Source organism: Macrotis lagotis, chromosome X (genome assembly GCF_037893015.1).
Source record: "Macrotis lagotis isolate mMagLag1 chromosome X, bilby.v1.9.chrom.fasta, whole genome shotgun sequence".
Classification (NCBI taxonomy): domain Eukaryota; kingdom Metazoa; phylum Chordata; class Mammalia; order Peramelemorphia; family Peramelidae; genus Macrotis; species Macrotis lagotis.
Genome location: NC_133666.1, coordinates 244,332,734 through 244,355,567, shown reverse-complemented (window position 1 = coordinate 244,355,567; position 22,834 = coordinate 244,332,734). Strand labels below are relative to the sequence as shown.

The window sequence follows — 22,834 nt, the reverse complement described above, 5'->3', positions numbered from 1 at the left end:
GATGTACTAGGAGAGAAGAAAGGGCAAGGGTTTTAGAAGGGGAACCCTCATCTCTCCTACATAGTAACATAACATAAACAGCAGCATAATTCTATTACAAACCATCTTTTGCAGGCATACTTCAGGAAAATATTGATTTGCATAATGGGAGGTGTGATAGTTGATTGGAAGTGAGGTGTCTGTTGCACCAGCCCTGGAGTCAGGAGGACCTGAATTCAAATTTGACCTCAGACACTTAATTGCCTAACTTTGTGACCTTGGGAAAGTCAGTTAACCTCATTGCTTTAAATAAACAAAAATTTTTAAAAAAGATTTTTAAAACAGAGGAAGACCTGGTAGGGGCCCTTGTAGTTATTTAGGTTATGGCCAAGCCAAAACTCACTTGTAGTGTACTGTATGTGTTTGTATTTCTGCATGACCTCTACCAGAATTGATACATTTTTGAATGCTTTTTGTCTCTATTCATTAATTTGTATTAATAACACAGGTTGTATGCTAAAATAATGAACTTTCTTTGTTGCATTGACTCCTAATTGCCAAGAAGGTGGAGCAGGAGAGGGGAGAATTGTGGCAGATGATGTGGTAATAAAAATGGACCTGATATCAACATTATCTTTATCCCATAGGTTGCCAGACTCTTTAACTCTGTGAACTTGTGTTAGGCTGAACTTGGTTTATACTAAAAAAGTTTATGAAATTAAGAAACACAGAAGTGACAGATATTACCTTTGTTCTTGAAAGGTGATACTAATTCCTTCCTTTGACAACATTTATTGTGTCTTCTCTTTAAAAATCTCTAGGCCCCCAAATAGAAAACTTATAAAAGAACAGACAATTTTTTTGTACCTTGTCATCATTACAGAGTTGCTTCTTGAAGGACCTAGGATTTCCACAGATAGTTATAGGGAATGAGGACATTCAGTGTATTGGCAATAGCTTGAATTTGTTCAATCCTAAATTTAGGCATGATAGGGAAGTAATGTAGAAGCAACAAAAATATTGTGATTGTATATGGAATAAAGTGAGATAATGCTGTGAAAGGTAGGCTGTACTAGACTGGACAGGGCCTCCAATGTCAGGCTAAGGAGTTTATTTTTATACAGTAAGGAGCCATTGATGTATTTTGAGTGGAGAAGTGTTAGAGTCTTCTGTGAATAGGAAGATTAATTCTTTTAGTGAAGTATGAGTTGGATGGGGGAAGACTGAAAAGAGGATTCTGTAAGAAAATCTTGAAGCTTCATCTTTAGGTGTCAACATTATGGAAAGTGGAAAGTGATGGTTCTAGAGTTAAAAGACCTGCGGTGGGGGATGGGGGGTGTAGCTAAATGACTCAATGGATAGAGCATCAGTCCTGGAGTCAGGAGGACCTGAGTTCAAATCCGATCTCAGCCACTTAATAATTGCCTAGCTGTTGGGCAAGTCACTCAAACCCCATTGCCTTAAATAAATAAAAATAAAAAAAAAAGACTTGGGTCTGACTACTGCTTTTTTGTTTATTTTTTTCCAATTAATATTTTATTTTTCTAGTTATATATTAAGAAAATTTTCCAACATGCATCCACATGCATATGCATAATTTTAAGTTACATAATTTCCTTCCACCCTCCCTTCCCACTCCCCTCAGTGGTGAACAATCTGGTGAATATTGTACATAAACATTTGTGTTTAACATGTTTACAAATTAGTCATTTTCTTTTTTCTTTTTATTAAAGATTAGTCATTTTCTTATGAGGAATTAGGATTAAGGGAAAAGGAAGCCATGAGATAGGATAAAAAAAATAGAAATTTTTAAAAAAAGTTAATCTCCATTGCTTTTAAAATTTTTTATATTTTATCATTTTTTTCACACCTTTATGTCTTTACATCCCCTTCATTTTTTAAAATATCCTTCTTCCTCATCTTTTGAGTGATGATTCAGCTGGTTCTACTTTTCTGTATAGCCTTAGGCAAGGAACCCCAGTTCCTGAGAATTTGAGTATAGGACCTCCTATTTCTGAATCTATGATCCTAAGTGGGGATGTTTAGAGTGTTTGAAGTGATTCAAAGTGTCCTTTAGGGAAACTGATAAAAGGAAGTCAGTCCAGGTATACTGTCATGACACATGTCTATTCCCTTTGCTTCTGGGGCGGTTGAGGCTGGTAGATGGCTGGAACTTTGGAATTTGGAGCTGTAATCAGGTACTAGCTGATCTAGTGTCAGTATTGCATCTGGCACCAGTGTTGTGAGGGGAAGAGGGAGCCTTTGGGCTGCCTAAAAAAAGGCAGACTCTGACCTAAGTCAGAAACAAGGCGTTGTTACTTTTCCAGTCTGGATAAGAAGGGGAGAACCAGATATTTCTTTTTAAATTAGTTTTTTTATTTTTTGCAAAGCAATGGGGTTAAGTGATTTGGTCAAGGTCACACAGCTAGGTAATTATTAAATATCTGAGGTTAGATTTGAACTCAGCTTTTCCTGACTCCAGGACTGGTGCTCTATTTACTGAGCCACCAACTGCCCCCAATATATTTCTTAATGGAGGTTAGGTTACCTGGGAAGTGAGAGGAAAATTATGGATTATTAAAATTGTGTGATTGAAATTTTTAAAAGTCATCTTGGAACTGAGTTTACAAATTATGTAACTTTTTTCTTTAAAACTGTTTTGCCTCCCCACAGTTTTAACTATGCTATTGATAGCATCAGAGAGAAGCTGAAGACAAAACCTTTGCTTCTACAGGTAAATTGATTGACTTAATAGCAGCAGATTACTAAAATAATATTGGGGACACATTTCTATGAAGGGCCTGGACTGTGTACCACTGCATTCCTAGTTGAATGTCGTTTTAATAATGTTAATTTGTTGCTTGCAGTTGCCAATTGGAGAAGCAAAAACTTTCAAAGGGCTAGTTGATGTTGTGACAATGGAAAAAGTTATTTGGAAACCTTTATCTAATTCTGATGATGGAAAACACTTTGTGAGAGAGCCCCTTACAGAACTGAATGATCCTGAATTGCTGAAGGAGGCCAAGGAAGCAAGAAACGCCTTAATCGAACAAGTAAAGTAAATATACTGGGTGCTTAAATTATATGGAATATTCAGGTTTCTTTTAAAGCTTTTATTTCATATTTATGGGAGAAAAGAAATGCATTGTTCTTTGTAGAATTTTAATAGGCAGAATTGCTGGTATTTATAGTATCCCTATCAGTTTATTTATAGTGTCAGTATGCAAAGAACAAAATATTATACAACTCAAGTAAAGAAATCTAATTATGTATCTCCTAAGATTATTTAAGAAATTGCAATTTCAGCTCTTCCAGCAAGGGAATTAGGTCTAAATCTATGCTGAGAATTTACTTTTTCAAGAATTATATTTTAGGCTAACTTTATAGCTTTTGGCAAAATATGTCATTTTCAAAGAATCAAGACTAATGCTTTAGACATTTGAAAAGTAAATTTAAAATTTGTGCTTTTTCTCTAACAAGTAACATCTTTATTGCAATATACAGATAGATTAAAAATTATATACATATTTTTTGTGTTTAATACATGACCCTGGTCTCCAAGAATTATATGGGGGAAGCAGGATGAAACATGAAATAATGATTGAGCCAAGATAGAATAAGATGCTTATTGTATGCTGCAGAAAACAAATACTTGTGAAGGAAGAGATCCAGTTAATATTGACTAAATGTCAACTTGACACTAGCAGTGGTGCAGAAATACTGATTAGTTTCTGTCATAGATATATTAGTGCTGCAAAGCCTTATGTTCTCTCCTCCCTTCAAAAAATTTGAGTCATAAGTCAGAGCTTGGCAACTGGAACTCGGTGGCCACACAATGTAATCCATATCTGAAAATGACCTTTCAATGAATTGTCTAACTCAGCTTGAAGACTCTAAATTTAAGATTATTTTCCTTTCAATGAATCAAAATTAGAGTGAAATAAACAAAACAAGGCTTAAAAATACAAAATGACTACAAGTTTAAATGAAAAGCTTGCTAAAGGAAAGCTACTTGAACAAATCCTCCTTAATTTCTTTTCTAAGGCAAGTACCCCCTATCTTAGCAGCTCTGTCATGAAATCTATATGACATTCTCCCTCTCCCGCAAAATTAGGACTCTGTGCTAGGTGATGGGGGAAAGAAATGCCATAATATGTCTTAAAGTAACTTAATATGCATCGGTGTGATAAGATAGGTTATATCCAAGCTTGATGGAAAGTTTTTATGTTCTGAAACATGATGTTTCAAAAAATTTGACTCACAGTTTTTAAGTTCACCCTTTGACTATCAATGGTTTTATCAGTCAATGGAAGCATTTTCCTTTTACTTCACAAAATAAATTAATTGTGATAAGATTATGAGCTCCGGGGCAGCTAGGTGGCACAGTGGATGGAGCACCAGCCCTGGAGTCAGGAGTACCTAAGTTCAAATCTGGCCTCAGACACTTAATAATTACCTAGCTGTGTGGCCTTGTGTGTGCCTTGCAAAAACCTTAAAAAAAAGAAAGAGATTGTGAGTTTTTAAATTTTCATGTCTCTATTAATTACTATTTGCTACATATGTATATCTTTAAAAATATTTCTTTTAATGCAGAATCTTGGGGAGAATAGATGTTTTTTGTTGTTTTTTAATGCAGTACAAGATACTTAATTGATTACCTTGGGAATTTGGAAGACATTCAGAATATTTTAGACTATAAATAGAAAACAAAGCCTACCATTATAGCATTTCAGAAAAAAAATCCTTAAACAGTTCACCAGGCTGTTAACATTAAAGCTACCATTTGAAGTACCTTTTATTTTTTCAAGGATACTTTGAATGGATATTAGCTACTGGGATTTGGCATAAAAATGACATTAGGAAACCAATAATAATGTACCTCCTAATTTTAATTTCCTTTTCCTGATTTCTTATCTATTTTTAATATGGAGATATATATCCTTCTATAATCATTTGCATGTATTAATAAATTAATAAGTAGTTAATAAACTTTAAAAAACTTGGGAATTATTACAAAAAAAATAATCAGGTACTAGAAACAACTTTTTGTACCTATGAATGTGGGACTAGGGCTCTAAATTTGGAATCAGAAGAGTTTGAGTCATGGATGCATGTTCTTGAGTGGCCAATTAATTGGGCTTGTTTGTTTTGTTTTTTTGTTTTTTTGCAAGGCAAATGGGGTTAAGTGGCTTGCCTAAGGCCACACAGCTAGGTAATTATTAAGTGTCCGAGACCGGATTTGAACCCAGGTACTCCTGACTCCAAGGCCCGTGCTTTATCCACTGCGCCACCTGGCCACCCTGAGTGGCCAATTAATTGAACCATTATTTCTCAATTTATTCACATACAAAATGAAGATGTGAGACAAATTGATTTCTATGGTTGTTATTGTTCAGTTGTGACCAATTCTTTGTGATCCCATTTTCCATGGAGTTTTCTTGGCAAAGATACTGGGATGATTTTGCCATTTCTTTCTCCATTGTGTCCCCATTTTACAGATGAGGAACTGGGGCAAGTAGGAGTAAATAACTTTCACAGGATCACACAGTTACTTGTAGGTATCTGAGATTGCATTTGAACTCAGATCTTCCTAACTTCAGATCTGGTGCTCTATCCACTCCACAATATAGCTGCCACTTTTATCCCAGAGTTAATGATCTATGACAGAGCTAATGCACTAAGTTTATAATCCTATTAAACATTCTTCAGATAGCTGTTTGCTGTTTTACTTTTATTGCATTGGAGCTTCTATTTGTCATGACACAAGATTTTCTCTCATTAATCTCTAGATCTGAGTAGCTATACTTGATTTAAATGTACTGATTCATTTCTGTTGCAGGTTGCAGATCTGGATGATGAGTTTGCTGACCTAGTTTTAGGAGAGTTTATTGAAAATTTTGATTTGTTACCAGCTGAAAAGGTAAAATATATTATTTAATTACTGTGGTTGAATAGACTTAGCTTTATTTATTTGTGTGCTCATTTCTTGTACTTAGCATTTATCAACCAATGTTTAAAAGCCTAACAGATTCAAAATAAAAATGACTATTTGTAAATTTAAGGAGAAAGTGAAAAAAAAAAGGGAGAACATGCACCTGCACAGTGCATTATAATAGTGAATGTAAAATAAATATTTATATCCTATAGTGAGGGAAGGGGGGTACCTACTAGACCTGGAATCAAGAAGCCTGGGTTTTAATTCTAGCCATAATTAGAAATATCTGAGTAAACATGAGCCTCATCTTCATCATTTGTATAATAGGGAGGATGATAATGCTTGTACTACCTACCCTATGGTGAGAAAATCATCCCTGGAGGTCTTTATGAATGCAAGTTATTCATTGTGAGAACAAGTTATTCATTAAGTACTTTATGTATCCTTTGCAAATTTTTTTCCTTTCAGATCACTCCATTTTAAAAGATTCTAGGAAGAAATCTCAGAACATAAATTTATCTCAGCAAATTAATGACTGAGTTTTCAAGCTGATACAAAAATAATTTTCATTTAATAGTAATTCTGAAGATTTTAAAATCTAAATTTGTTACTATTTTATTTGTTTTATTTTTAAATTAGCTGAACAAGAGAACATGTGCTAGTTTTAGTCAACCTTAATAGGAGTAGATTTCATTTACATTTGTCAGGTGCTTTCCATGAGTTTGGCAACCTTAATGTTTCTTGCTCTTAGTTTCAGGAGCTGTACTCAGGAGTACTCAGGAGCTTTGTTTCTTTCTTAGTTTTCTGAAACCAAAAGTTATCAAATGCCATTTTTTAGATGTTAAAATGTAAAATGAGGAATTAAGATGAATCCTCTTTGAACTTCACTCTGGTTGCCTTTGGATCTTTAAAAATGCTTCACTGATGTTCTTTTTTTTTGTCTTGAATTTTTTTTTCTGTCTCAGCACCCTCCAACTCTGTATCTCTGTCTTCCAACTATGGCAAATGAAAACACGCTCTGGTGACAAATCAACCAAAACAAATTTCTATTTGTATGCTGTCTTCTGAAAATAGTTCATTCTGATATGGATGAATAAATCAAAATGAAGGCCTTAATATTTTAAGTACAAATGACTTTTCTTCTATATTCTTTTTAGTTACACCCTGCAATACGTAGAGTAACTATGGCTCAGAGAGCTGTCCCTGTGCTCTGTGGAAGTGCCCTGAAGAATAAAGGGGTCCAGCCATTATTAGATGCTGTTACTATGTACTTGCCTTCTCCTGATGAGCGCAACAATGAATTTCTGTAAGTAAAAATAAAAAGTATGTTTTTAATTGTTTAACTTGGAAGTAATAAATGAAAAATTATAGTTTATTTCTTAACTTTAGTTAATAAAGTTACTTTTTCTAAACTAAAAGAGTCAATGTGGTCATAATGTTTTAGAACTAGAAGGAATCATCTCATCCAGTCCTTACATTTTAAAGAAGAGGAAACTGAGAAAAGAATGTGCTGGAGCAGATTGTAGGCGATGAGACCCAGCAGATGTGTAGAGGAGTGATATTGGCAACAGGAAGGGTCACTTCATCTTCAGAGTTCAGAATGGAGGAAGGAGGAAGAGGAAGCTTTTGGGGAATGGCACAGATTTCTTCTGTATATATTGATGTTTGCAAACCTTCATCTTTTAAATACCATTTCCAAATCAGTTACTGATGTGTTAGTAATACAAATATACTCAACATAATGATAGATCATTATATGAATAGTAACAAATCTATCTTTCCAGTTCCTTCCATAAAAATATAGGTTCATTTGATTTAGTTTAATGTTGCCCCAAACTTTCTGCTGACCTACTTTATCCTGTTTATAGAGCAATAATACATAATAATTTTCTATTCTCTATTCTCTTCCTTTAAACTGGTGTTGACCTTGGCTATCACTGTTTCTCCACTTAGTAATGAGATCAGATATTAATGTTAAGTTATATCAAATGCCACTAAATAGACTTTTCAGATCTTTTGGAGCACAAGATATTCCATATTTTAAACTTCTCAGAATATTCAGTTTGTTGGAGCTCTGTCTTGACATCTTTAAATTTTCTTCTAATTTGGAATTAGCTATGATCTTTGTTCTAACTAACCAATAATATTTCCTCTCACAAATAGTTTACTGAAAAAATAACTTCTATGTCTGTAGGTAATTGTCATTTTTTGGAACATTCAATCTTTAATATATGTAGCATTTTTCCAAGTCCTTTTTTTCCCCCTATGGTTTAAAAAAACAGGTTAGATTAGTAAAAGCATGGAAATATTGAGGAACAGAGCATTAAGCATATTGATCATACCCTCCAACTTCAATACTTCTTTGATGTTGGAATCTGTTTTTTACTGTCTTCATTCTCTCAAGGTACAAGAGGAAGAAATCAAGAATTTCATCTACTTAATATATACTTCCTGTATCCCATCACTCTAGCTGTAAGATAAGGGTTAAATGGAGATACTAGCAGTTACATCTTACACAGCTTAGGGAAGCAGGTGCCTGACTAACTAAGGAGGTGCTCACACTTGCTTCAGGACTAGCAACTTCTGGATTGGGTGCTGGTTTCTTAAATATCAAGGGGAGATGTTAGTGTCAAGTACTTCTATCATTAGTGCAAGTCGTCTTTATCTTTTCCTTGGCCCAAAGAAGAAAAATTACAAGTCCAATCATCCTTTTTTTGTTCACTGTGTCCATATAACAAGGGGAAGTAGAAACAGGTTTCCAGTGCCTCTTCATTAACCTCACGTCAGTACTTTAACACAATGGAAAGCAGAAATTACTCACTTGTTGACCTTACCAACTTTCTCTTTGAAGAAAACTTAGGAGGCTTCTGACTAATCTTATAAATCCTTTAAAAATGTTCTTGATAAGTTTTGTTTTGATAAAACAAGCATTTCTGAACACCCAAGTACAAAGTATGTTCCCTCTAAAGTTACTTTATTAACTAATAAAAAAAAGAAATATATTCTTTGATTTTGGCAAGAAATTACATTGGACATAGTTTTTGACCAGAATTTTATTTTCTCTTAATGTTGACTTTATCTTGTTGCCATTTTGAATACTACTTTTTTTACTTTATTTTTGTCACTCCACACTACTTCATAGGAATCTGATTGTTTTTTGAAATATTTCATATTTATAATTTCATATAGTATAGTATCATGTAACATAATTTATTCAGGGTTTGAAGAATTTTTGTTGAGTTTTTTCACAAGATTTCTTTACTTTATCCTCTATAGCAGATTTTGCTGACCAGGAATCAGTTGTGTCTATATATGCTTACGTTTATCATAAGTGCAATTCAGTGCTGCATCAATAAGTGTCACATGACATGGTCTTTCTCTTAGTTGTAAATTTTTTTTTCTTGTGTTTCATTATAAAATCATGAATGTGGTTCAGTTTCTCCCATTGTGGATCATTTAATTAGTTGTTGATTAAAGATCTCACTTTTGGCATATCAACAATTGATGTTTATATTTAGTGTCCTTTTCCTCCTTTTGGGGGCATTCAGAAGAAATTGACCTAGATATTTATATAGAAAAAGCCAAGTGGATAAGATTATGAAATGCAGTTTGATGAGCAGCATATTGAGTTGGTCGGTATGTTTATGTATGTATGAGTGTGTATTTGTGTGTTTGTGTGTGTATGAGAGAGAGAGAGAGATCTTCTTTCATTAGACTGTGAAGTCTATCAACTCTTAAGGAAGTGCATAGCACATAGTGTTTAACCAGTGCTGTTGACTGACTGATGAAGGCCATATAGTACATCATCACAGCTCAATTGCTTACCAGAAAGGGGACCCCAAGGTCACACAGCTAGGCAATTGTCTGATGCTGGATTTGAACTCAGGTCTTCCTGATTCCAGGGTCGGTCAGTACTCTATCCACTGTACCACCTAGCTGCCTGTAGTTAGTCTTTAGGATGTGTATGATTTGATAAAGAGGCGAGCTGTTAATGGATAGGAATAATGATTGTAGTAGTATCCATGAAATACCTAAATGCTTCTAGTGTGATGCAATGGAAGGAGCACTGACTCCTATTTCTCATGTTACCTTTGACAAGTTGCTTCATCTTTTCCTCATCTATAAAATAAGGGATCAAACTAGATGCCTTTGAGGTCCCATCCCACCCTATTAATCAATGAGAAGCCTTGAGGAATGAGGAATAAGTGGTAAAAAAAAAATCTATGTGCATGTTTGGAGAAATAGCACTGAATAGAGTTCTTTATTACATAAAAAAGGAAATCTTTGATCATTATGATGAATAATATATAGAAGATAATAGTATAGTTTGTAAAGTCTGACTGTAATTAAGTTCCAAGTCATATGGTGGGCCCACTTATTGCTTTTATTTTATAGGCAATGTTATAAAGATGACTTGTGTGCCCTGGCATTTAAAGTTCTCCATGACAAACAGCGTGGGCCTCTAGTTTTCATGCGCATTTATTCTGGTTCAATGAAACCCCAGTCAGCTGTCCATAACATTAATAGAAACTGCACGTAAGTGAAATCTCTGATTGCTTTCTAGAACTATGTTCATTTCCTTAAGAATATAGTAGTAACATAAATTATTTATTCACAGAGAGAGAATAAGTCGCTTACTATTACCTTTTGCCGACCAGCATATAGAAATTCCTTCTCTGAGAGCAGGCAATATTGCCCTAGCTGTTGGACTTAAACAGGTAGGTAAATGACTGGTTTCTCTCAGAGAAAATTGTCTTCCTATAGTGAATGTAATGTTTGGCAAATTATCTGTAGTTAAAATTTATATAAAATATTAAAAGGCTATATAGTGATTTTTAGTTTTAAAATTTGGTTTCTAAAATTAAAGTGCATAAAATCATGCTTTTGAGATTGGAGTGGGGTTTGAAACTAAGTACATAAGGACAAATTCACAATTTTGTCATTAATTTTGATTAGATTAATTACTTCATCTTTACTCTAAATTCTTTAAGATATTTGCAAGTAGAGCTAAATTTTAAAAGATGCAATTATCTTTTTAGTTTGATGAGAAAGAGTGTTCTAGTCAAAAAACTATTTTAACAGACTATAAATGTGTATAATAACATCTATAAATGGCCAGTTTTCAACTATTTCACTAAAATAGTACTCTTCCTCCCCAACCCCCTTAATATTGTTTATTGATTCCAGAAAAAAAAAGTTCATATTAGAAGAAACTTTCATAGTATCCTTGATTAGGGCCCCGTTTTAATGCTGTTGCAAAAAAAAAAAATCTGTATTGGTAACATTTTGTGGCACTAACACTACATGATATTTAGTCTTTAATGAACCTATGAATACTCTGGAAGGACTGTATAAATACATGCAAATGTATTTATATTTCAGCCTTGAAATGTAAAGCAAAAGCTGTTCCAGCTACAACAGTAGATTCTAGACACTGAAAGTAATGAATTCTCTATGTAATAATTACAAGTAAATATTACTAAATTTTTTGTTAACGAAAATGCTAAACATGATCTGACTTAAATCTATTTCCTTCCCAATCTGTTAATGGTACCTTAATTCAATCACCCTTGCTAGCAATTGTAGAGCTTTTCTTTCATATAGCCAAGCGGTTCTGTCTCCTTGTCTATAATCTTTCTTATCCATTTTCTTTTATCAATTTCTTAGTCATTCTTACCTCCCTCTAGTTTATGCCCCTCTATGTATCTTCCCTTTCCCCTCTTCTTTTAGCCATCCTACATACAGAGCCCAGACTAATCTTTCTACTAGACAGATCTCTTCATTTTGCTTAGAATCTGTGTTCCTAAAGCCTATCTTATACAATCCCTTTTTCATATAACTCTTAACTAGATTACAGGCTTTTGGAGAGCATGGACCAGGTGCTAATAAATATTTGTTGAATGATTAGATATTAACCTGTGGAATTGTATTAAAAAATCATTTACTAAATGCTGAAATATATTGTGCCACCTGCTTAGGAGTGTTAAAAAACAAAATAAAATGTTGGCACTTAGGATGTTCTCTGAAGGATTTAACAATCTCACAGAAAAGAACCCCTAATAATTTTCTCGAAAAGGAGAATTTATAGAGTAACAGTCTTACATAGGGCAACTCAGATCAACCTTGAAAAAAAAAATCCTGGGCAGCTAGGTGGCGCAGTGGATAGAGCACTGGTCCTGGAGTCAGGAGTACCTGAGTTCAAATCTGGCCTCAGACACTTAATAATTACCTAGCTTTGTGACCTTGAGCAAGTCACTTAACCCCGTTGCCTTGCAAAAAAATACAACTAAAATTTTTTTTAAAAATCCCTTTAGAGTTCATAAAGATTTCAGTACCAGAGGCTGTTTCTCTCTAACTTTTTATAATTATAAACAAAATATTTAAACGTCACATCTATGGATAGATTTTTCAAAATATATACAAATATCTCAGAGGCTGTTTCTCTCTAACTTTTTATAATTAAAAACAAAATATTTAAACGCCACATCTATGGATAGATTTTTCAAAATATATACAAATATCTTTTATAAATATAAACATACAAACATAAGTCAGTCAGAATTCTGCATAGTAAAAGTTTTTGTATTAACTCTAGTAGTCACAGAATAGCTCACCTCTCTAGGAAACATGTTTCTTAATCATTGGCCTAGCTAAAGACTTTGTACATAGTAGGTACCTAAAATATGTTTGTTGAATTTAATTGAAGAATTTGGGACTTAGGATTTCTTGGTAGAAAAACATTACTTAGAAGAGACATCATGGTAGTAGAATAGAAAGAGACTGGATTATGAGGCTAAAGTCTTGTCCCAACTCTACCATTAACTTGCTTTGTGACCTTAGATAAATTCTTAATCCATTTGGGCTTCAATTTCCCAAACCAGAAATTGAGGAGATTGAACTTGACATTCTCCCCCATCTTTTCAGCCACACTACACTATTATGTTTGATTATCTGGATAGAAAAGAGTACACATTAGCGAGTTTAACTTGTAGATAACTTTTGTGCAACTTCTGTGATATTTTGTCTTTAATATTCATCCTATTAGATTCCAACAAAAACATTTTGGGTAAAATCCCATTCCTTAACACTTACTCTTTGATATTTACTTTTCTTTGTGCATATTTTTCTCCCTGATAAAATATAAGCTCTTCAAGGAAGGAATTTTGTCATTTTTTTGAACAGAATTGGACCAGCTTCACTACACAAAGAATTATATTAATAACTTGTACATCTTTTGTTTCTGATGTTGCAGGATGTCCCAAGGCATTTACTCATTTTGCATGTTTCTTTTTCACATAAGCCACAGCTTTGCTGGTCTTATTAGTCAGGAGCAAGATTTCAAACAAAAGAGATAAAGTTTACACTTAAGTAATGCAACTTTGGGTTTTATTGATGTATACAAAATAATATTAGTGGATGTACTTGATCTTATAAGAAAATATATGACTTCTGGGGCGTCTAGGTGGCCCAGTGGATAAAGCACCCACCCTGGAGTCAGGAGTACTTGGGTTCAAATCCAGTCTCAGACACTTAATAATTACCTAGCTGTGTGGCCTCAGGCAAGCCACTTAACCCCATTTGCCTTGCAAAAACATAAAAAAAAAAAAAGAAAAGAAAAAAAGAAAATATATGACTTCCACTTTGTTGCCACCCACTGAATGTCTATCTTTGCCTACCTCTGAGAAATGAAGCCACACTTTAACTGTTTCCAGGGATAGATTGCCTGACCACGAGATAGCTCACAAATGTTTTGTATAGTTATATAGTGAATTAGACTAAAGAAGCTGAAGCCCTTTGCCAGTGTGTCAATTGAGAATATACTCTAACAAACTAGGGCAAATTAAGCTAAACACAAAGGTTAGTTGAATTTTTTTGAAATCAGATTGTATTCATAGATGAATGTTCATTAAACACTCTGGCTATATGTGCCCACATGTTATTACTCCCTCCTCTGGCTGAAGGAGCCTGATCTAATAGTAACCTATATCACTAAGTCATGATGCATGATATTTTGATTATTTTACAGACTTCTACTGGAGATACTATTGTTTCATCCAAGGCCTCAGCGTTGGCTGCAGCTCGTCGAGCTGGAAGGAATGAAGGAAAGATACATAGAAAAAATATTGAAACAGACAGTCTTTTATTGGCAGGGGTAGAGATTCCAGAACCTGTCTTCTTTTGTACCATAGAGCCCCCTTCAGTAGCCAAACAGCCAGGTATAGATGCAGTTGTTATAATTGACTCTGATGATTAATGTGATACACTAGATATTTTATATGTGGGTTTTGCTGTGGTGTGACTATAAAAGTTTTCATGCATAAAACAAATTTCTGCCTGAAATTTCTGGGAATTAGTCTTTTTTTTAATTTAAACTTGACCAGCTATTTTAATCATTTGATTATTTTGCATTGTGGGTTTAAAATCATTACTTCCATTATTGCTGATGTCTTTATTTTTGATTTTTTTGTGATATTCTCTTGAGGTTATTGGTAGAAGGGCCAAGACTTCTCTCCAAAGATAATGGTCTGGCCATTCACATAGCTCAGTTTATTTCTTTGTCCATTTAACAGTTCAAAGCTCCTGGGAGTCTCATCAGAGATTTGTAGTTGTCTTGTTTGTCCTGCAACAGAATATAATGCAGAATACTTTTTGCAGGGTAACAAGTACACTTTGGTAGGCCATTAGAACAAGATTTTAGTAAATAATGATACTGAAAATATATGGTACTTATATAGAATTTTAATGTTTACAAGGAGTATTTCATATATATATATATATATTATTTGAACTTACTAAGAACTTTGTTAGATACCATAAGAAATTTTAATGTATTAATTTTATGACCTTTAATAATACTATTTACCAGCATTTAGAACTCCATTATGTAACAGATTCTTTATTAATGTTTCTGTTTTTTGTATAATTCTATTAAAATGTAAGTTCTCTGAGGGCAAGAACTATGTTTATTCATCTATACCATCTAGAACGTAGATCATTAGATCTAAAAACAAGTTTGAGAGATCAGCTTGTCCAGTCTGTTTATTTTTTTAAATAGGATGAGAAAACAGCCTCAGAAATGTCAGTAATAATAATAGTACCTCTGTGTGTGTTGTCTTTTAGAATGATCACACTAAGTGGCTGTATGTTTACTCTGATTATACTACCACTACTCAAAATATTTTAGAACTTTTAAGATAAAACTACCTGAAGAACAATGAATGAATATTAGTAATTTATACTCTCACCTTATTCTGTTTTGTTTTCCAGCTAGTTGATATCAAATCTAGGACCAGATTCTGAGTTATACAGTATCTTGCAGATAGATGCTTAAATATTTTAAAATCTTTGACATGGTCATAAGAACTCTTATTTGACATTTATTAGGTACTGAAAACATAATATAGAATTCAGTTTAGCGGCCACTAATACAAAACTGATTTTTAAAGAAGATACACAGAAGCCTTTAATTATTGAGGAACCACTTGAAAGAGTAACTGATGAAGTTATGTTAGCTCATTGATAATTAATTATACAACTTTGTACTTAAATCATGTTCTTTGAAAAAGGATACAGACATTTTCTTTTTAGTGTGGAGGGCATTTCTTTATTCCTTTGAAATAAGACTTGATTGTTGTGGGCAAATTGTACAAATGTGCCCTGGAACTACCATCACTTTCTATTTTAGCTATGTTAACTTTTACCTTCTTTGATTGAATCTTCATCACATTTTTTTTTTGCATATCTGTCTTGAGTTGGTTACTTTTGTAGATATCTCATATGTTAACAATTACATTACATAGAACTGGATCGAGCATTGAACTGCCTTCAGCGTGAAGATCCCAGTTTAAAAGTGCGGTTAGATCCTGACTCTGGACAAGTAAGCATCTTTCTATTTTTAAATGTCTCATATAAATTATGATTTGCAGTGGTGTTTGTTATGAAAATGGTGTATGTAAATATATATATATGGCTCTGTCATGTTGAAAGGTAAAAAGGAGTTTTATTCCTTTGCTTTTTATATTGTAAATGTTTCTTTATTAGATATTAAAATATTTTCTTAAATCTTTACTAGAGAAATTTTTGTGTACATATTATTTCTCCAGTAAAATATAAGTTATTTTTTTTTAGGTTTTTTTGCAAGGCAATGGGGTTAAGTGGCTTGCCCAAGGCCACACAGCTAGGTAATTAAGTGTCTGAGGCAGGATTTGAACTCAGGTACTCCTGACTCCAAGGCCAGTGCTCTGTCTACTGCGCCACCTAGCCACCCCAGAATATAAGCTTCTTGAAGACAAGAACTATTATATTTTTATCTTTTTCTCCACAGTGCCTTACAGAGTACCTGGCACATAGTCAATGCCTAATAATCATTTATTGATTGATTGGAGAGTAAACATCCAGTGACTGTAGCCACTCAAAACACAGAATTATACCCAGAAGTAGTTTTTTTACAATATGCTTATCATTTATTTAGAATTTTTTCTGACTTCTGATTTTTCTTTTGCCAGCCCTTCCTCTACCCATTAAGAATGCAAGAAATGTATTGTCATTTATACAATTGAAATCATGCAAGACATATTTCCATATTAGCCATGTTGTAAAAACAAATTAAGAAAAATAAAATGAAAAAAATATGCTTTAATCTTCATTCAAACTTTGTCAATCTTCTCTCTGGAGATAGATAGCAGTATTTCATCAAAATTCTTCAGAATTGTTTTAGATCCTTGCATTGATTAGAATAAACAAATCACTCACTGTGTTCATTGTACAAAATTGCTAATACTATGTACAACATTCTGGTTTTGCTCATTCTCACCTTACTCTGAATCAACTCATGTAAGATTTCCTAGATTTTTTTCTGAAAGCAACCTGATTGTCATTTCTTATAATATGCCATTACAATCATATACCACAATTTGTTAAACTATTTCCCAGTCAATGGGCATCCCCTCAGTTTCTATTTCTTTGCCACCACAAAGAGAGCTGCTCTAGGTATTTTTATATATGTAGATCCTTTTCCTTTTCCTTTGATTTCTTTGGGATACAGACCTAGTACTGTGGCTACTAGCAATAACCTAGTATTGCTAAATCAAAGAGTAAGTAAGCACTGTTTTATGACCCTTTGCTTGTAGTATCAGATTGTTCTCCAGAATGGTTGGACCAGTTTACAACACAACCAACAGTACATTAGTGTCTCAGTTTTTTCACAGCCCCCTTCAACATTTATCATTTTCTGTTTTTGTCATGTTAGCCAACAAGAAGTAATTTTTTAAAAGACCTGTGCTCGGATCACAAAACTCTCGAGTATAATTTTCTGGTATATGTGCTAATAAGATTAGAAACAGAAAACTAATAATGGGACACAAATCTATTAAGCAAGTACAGTTTTATCAGTGAGAAGTAAAGCCACCAACTGGACAATGAGAGAAGTGGCCAATAAAACTCAAAAACCAAGTCAGAATTCTGATATAAATTTACATACACTGGTATAAGTGAATGTTCATGATAAACTGTTTCAACAAGCATTTTCATCCAGAAAAAGTTGTTATATCTGGTGTCTTTAAAGAAATCAATGACGTGTATTATATTTTAGGAAGAATTTCTTCAGGAATGGTTAATATATTGGTACTTTAAAAGCATGAACTTAAGTTAATTTTTCTAATCAGACCACCCCCAAAAGGGTGTGTGTGTGGGTAGGTGTGGGTGTATGTGGGTGGGTGTATATCAAGGAGATTGTTTCTAATGAGTTTTGAGTACTGAATGTTCATTTCTGAGAACCCCGTTTAGGGAGGACATTGAAACATACAATGAGGCAGCCAAAATGGTAAAGGCCTTTAATTTCATGCCATATGTAACTTGTTTGAATAAGAGCCCCCCAGTTTGAATGAAACAGAGATGTTTAGCCTGGAGTTGAAATTCATACTTGTCTTTAAGGATTTGAAGGGTTCTCTGGCTAAATGTTGCAGAGGGGCAATTTGCAGGTCAGTATAAATCAGTATTGAAAGCTATTCAGAAGTGCCTGGGAAGACAATGTTTATTTTTTAAAGAATAATCACATCTCATATTATAAACATTCATTTAATTCCTTATTAGGTCTTAGAACAAAGGTTTTATAAACACCAGTCATATGTTGTAGAGAGGGGTCTCAGTCAAGCTATATATTAAACTAGATGGCTTCTGAGGTTTCTTTCTTTCAGTTATATGAGCATATATTGAGCATAAGTCAAATATTTAGTATCTGTTAATATTAGGAAGATGCTTGTATGTGTATATATATATGCTATATATATGACAGATCTATGACTGTAAATAAATGATTTTTAAAGCACATCAAAACTTATATTCTCTACCTCCTAATGTTGCTATGAATAAAGGGTTTTTGTACATCTTAAAGTGTTAAAGAAGTTTAGCTATATAAGTAATAAAAATAATGATTATAATAATAGTATTTCCATAACTGTTGAGTTTTAAAATAATCACATTGATTTTAATGATGCTGCCATTGCTTGAAACATTTTAGAAACTGCTTTTATGGAATTGTCTTCAGAATCTGTTTATAAGTTAGGTGAATTCAGTCTTGCTGATCTATAATCATAGATCGTTTTTGTTCTTGTTTACTAAACAAAAATGGTATAACTCAGCTTGATCAATGACCTCATTCAACAGATAGCTGTCTCCAAATTCAAAGACACCCTTCACAATTAAATCATTATTTTGAATAGGATATTCAAAAGAAAGTGCTGCAAACTCGGAAAGTAATTCCAAAAATGTTTTGATCAGTGATAGTATATTGGAATAACATCCAAACATTACTCATTTGAAAGAAGTAGCACTTTCTTAGAGATATCAGTTTACAACTGGATTTTTTGTTTATTTTTTGAACAATAATCACATCTCATATTATAAACATACATTTAATTAATTATAAACATACTTAATTATTTTCATTACCTTTTGATGTACATGTTCCTTTCCTTTTGATTTCATAAGTGTCATAATTGGGAGGGGAATATAGTGAAAAGTGCATTGGTATTTCAAATTATACAGTATGTTTGTGATCCTTATCAAGTTGTATAAATTCTGAGAGCCTGTTTCCTCATCTGTAAAATGAGGATAATCCTCTGCCTATCTTTTGTTGTTATTTTCATATCTGACTCCTCCTGGCCCCATTTGAAGTTTTCTTTGCAAAGATACTGGAGTGGTTTGTTGTTTTCTTGTCTAACTCATTTATAAATGAGGAACCTGAGGCAAATTGTTCAGAATCTTGTCATACAACTAGTAAGTGTTTGAAGCCAGATTTAAACTCATGAAGATGAGTCTTCCTGATTTCAGGCCTGACACTCAATCCTGAGTCACCTAGCTGCCCTTCCAGCAGAGTTGTTGTATGGAAAGCATTTTTTAAACTATAAAGCTCTCCATGTATGAATAGGAGAAGAAATTGATTGTGTCAGCTTATGGGAACTCACTGTTCTACCAACATAGATCTCACTTGAGTACTTAAGTCCAAGGGAGTCATCTTAGGCATACACAGCTTAAGTTGCTTGCCTAGTATCATACCGCTAATAGGTGTCCTTGAAGAAGGAAATTTAAACTAAGCTAAAGCTCCTGTCAAAGGCCTTTTCATCTTTAATTGGAAAAAATTATATTTCATTTTCATTTTCCAAGTTCTTAAAATGTACTTTTGAATTCTGTTTTATTTTCAAAGCCTTTGCTTCCATATTTGGCAAAAGGGAATGCAGTGAATAGAACAGTGTTACATTAGCTCTGCCCTGGGGTTCCTTTTCTAAATATCTCCCTCAGTTTGGATGGTACTTGAAAGAAGTTAAAGCATGACTTAGTCTATTGTGAGGCAACTAGGTGCACAGTGGATAGAACACCAGCCCTGGTGTTAGGAGAGCCTGAGTTCAAATCTGGATTCAGACACTTTAACTTTGTCAAGTTACTTAATCCCATTGCCCTCCCTTCTATATTCCCCCACCTCCAAAGGCACAGAAATAGTCTAGGGTGTGTTTTTTGAGGTCATATCCTGCTTCTTGAATTTAGGGTTTTTTCTTCCTCTTTTCACCAGATGATTCTCTGTGGCATGGGGGAGCTTCACATTGAAATCATTAATGACCGTATCAAGAGGGAATATGGAGTTGAGACCTTTCTTGGTCCTCTACAAATAGCATATAGAGAAACCATCTTAAACTCAGGCCGTGCCACAGGTACCAAAAAAAAAAAAAGGATTCTTGACACATTGGGTTTTTTCTGTGTTTCTAGGAATGATGACCAGATTACTTAACTCAATATTATCAAGTAGGGATGAGGGCCATATATTTCAATCCCTGTTATCAGTCTTATTGGCAAAAAAAAAAAAGCAAAAAACAAAACCAACCCTGTTTCTCTGCTACAAACTACACCTAGGCCAGGCAGCCAGTAGATGCTTACAGGTGGTCAAGTTTCAGAAAACAAGCAACAGTTTTTCGGTGTGACTGACCTAGTACAGCCCTCCACTTGTGGAACAATTCAGAGGTGTGTACACTATTCCTTTGTCCTAACAAATATACTGGTGCAGCATCTTTCTATACAAAAGATAAAAGAAAATTCAATTCAAGGAACATTAAGTGGCTGCCTTTATAAATTGGCACCTTCCCTTAAGATATAAATCTTCATTGTTTAGTAAATATTACTCTCTTTGGTTATAGATACATTGGATAGAACAATAGGAGAGAAAAGACATTTAGTGACTGTGGAACTCGAAGTGAGGCCATGTGCAAGAGAAAAATTTGAAGTAATCCCTGTTGTTGAGTATGCTGAAAATATCAGGAAGGAACTTCTGCAAGAGTTTCAAGAGGCTATTGAAAATGGAATTCATAGTGCATACCTGCAAGGTAGAGTATATAAATTAGAATAGGCATTAGTATTTCTGTCTTGGTATTCTGTCTGTCTGTAATTCGATCTGTCTCTATCTCTCTCTCTCTCTCTCCCTCCCCTCCCTCCCCTCTATGGAACTAAATTCCACTTTGGTATCTATCCCAACTTTTTTTTTTAACTAATTACTTCTCACCTCTAGTGATGTAAAATAGCATAAATATTTGTTTTTCCCCTTTCAGGACCATTGCTTGGATTTCCAATTCAGGATGTTGCAGTTACTTTGTGTTCATTGACACTTCATCCTGGGACCTCTACAACAATGGTTTCTGCCTGTGTGTCTCGTTGTGTGCAAAAGGTATAAACATATTGATCTTGTATTTGAAGGTGACCTTACTTAGTATTCTCATATACTTAGTATTCTCATTCAGACATTATCAGGCCTCATCGACACATCTCTCTTGAGCTTCAAAGTCATTGAAATTTTCTTTTTGCATGAAGTACCTCAGACTTTTACTGGTCGTTTTATTTTTATTTTTTAAATTTATTTTAAACTGAAATACAAAATAAGGAAAGAAAAACATATTGCTTTATATATGTGTGTGTACATATAGAGAGGGAGCAGAACATAAAAGAGGATTAATATGAATCAATAAATTTTTAATTCATGAAAACCTTTATAATAAATTCTACACATTGTGTTTAATATATCCCATCTTTTGTTTACTTGTAGTTTTGTACCTCAGATGTTTAACATCATTGGTGCTATTCTGGGAATTCATTAAATCTTTTTTTTAAAATTTCACTTTTATTTACATTCTAGTGTTAAATTTGCTCCCATTCCATAAGCTTTTGTTTCTTCAGTTTCTTTTGGGATAACTTTTTCTTTTGAGCAACTCATCTTCTGGTTAAGGAACAATTTGTTTCTTTTCAGAAAGTATCATTTCAATATAACAAAGGGAACTCATGTATGACTTGTTTTGAGCATGTACCCTGTAAGTGTATCATCACATTTTGGGAGCCTTGTTCATTAACATAGGCTCAATGACAGGAGAATCAACATCCCAACCCATCAGGTCTACATTGCTCTGTGTATTTTTAAGCATAAACAGCAAGAATTCAGCACTCTTTAGGCCCATAATCCTATGTCCATCCTCCTTGGTTAGACCAGCACACCTGCCACCTCACCATATATTGACATAAGGGAACATGTGGTTTCTTCAACATCTTTCAGACATTTTTCATATACTTGGTAGCTTTACAGATACATATGTTCTTGATAGGTTGGACTGTTTCCTGGGTGTTCTTGAAGTGGATTCAGAGTTTAGGATCTCTTGATTTGCATGAATTTTGGGGGTTCTCTGAATCAAGAGAGTACTTTACCATTTTAAATGATTCCTTAGGATGACTCAGGAAAAGAGGAAGAACTGAAAGGTATAGAATGTTTAAAAAAATTTTTTTTATTTATTTAAGGCATTGGGGTTAAATGACTTGCCCAAGGTCACACAGCTAAGTGTATTATTAAGTATTTGAGGCTAGATTTGAACTCAGATCCTCCTGACTCCAGGGCTGGTGCTCTATTCACTGCATCACCTAGCTGCCCCTGAAAGGTATAGAATCTTGATGGGTGTAGTGACACAGATAGAATATAATATTTTATCCTAAGTGTAGCCAGATTTCAACCTGGCAAAAATATAGGTACAAAGCATCCTCCTAGAGATTTGGGACAGCCTTATTAAGATTGAAAAGTTTCTGATCAGTCATGACTCAAAGCAATCCCTAAATCTAAAAGACCTTTAGAGAGATAAGATTCATCTTAGGGTTGTTTCTGTCTATTTTTCATCTTGTCCTTGAGTCCTAATCTTGAGGTAGATTTACTTTTTTAAGGTTTCCTTCCTTTAAAAGCAGTGGACTTTCCTTTAAAAGTTGTATGATTTGTTTTAAAAACTGAATGATTTGAAAAACCACTTAAAAGTTTACATGTAAAATGAGAATTTTTTTGCCTATGTCATCAATTTCTATTCTTTAAAAATTTTTAAGAAAAACTTACACTGTTTTAACCTTTTCCTC

The 22,834-nt window shown here is 33.7% G+C and overlaps 1 protein-coding gene across 3 annotated transcripts in view; it reads left to right on the top strand.

Moving 5' to 3' along the window:
* Positions 1-22,834, top strand: part of GFM2 (GTP dependent ribosome recycling factor mitochondrial 2) — a 50,513-nt gene that overhangs the window by 15,026 nt on the left and 12,653 nt on the right. For 2 of the 3 annotated variants that reach the window (XM_074204247.1, XM_074204246.1), the window contains exons 9-19: positions 2,653-2,713; positions 2,847-3,032; positions 5,819-5,899; positions 7,072-7,220; positions 10,310-10,450; positions 10,533-10,632; positions 13,941-14,130; positions 15,715-15,791; positions 19,980-20,118; positions 20,599-20,784; positions 21,007-21,122. In XM_074204247.1, coding sequence (XP_074060348.1) covers positions 2,653-2,713; positions 2,847-3,032; positions 5,819-5,899; positions 7,072-7,220; positions 10,310-10,450; positions 10,533-10,632; positions 13,941-14,130; positions 15,715-15,791; positions 19,980-20,118; positions 20,599-20,784; positions 21,007-21,122 — 1,426 coding nt within the window. Of the gene's footprint in view, positions 1-2,652; positions 2,714-2,846; positions 3,033-5,818; positions 5,900-7,071; positions 7,221-10,309; positions 10,451-10,532; positions 10,633-13,940; positions 14,131-15,714; positions 15,792-19,979; positions 20,119-20,598; positions 20,785-21,006; positions 21,123-22,834 lie in introns of those variants that run through there. The other variant, XM_074204249.1, reaches the window with a different exon arrangement.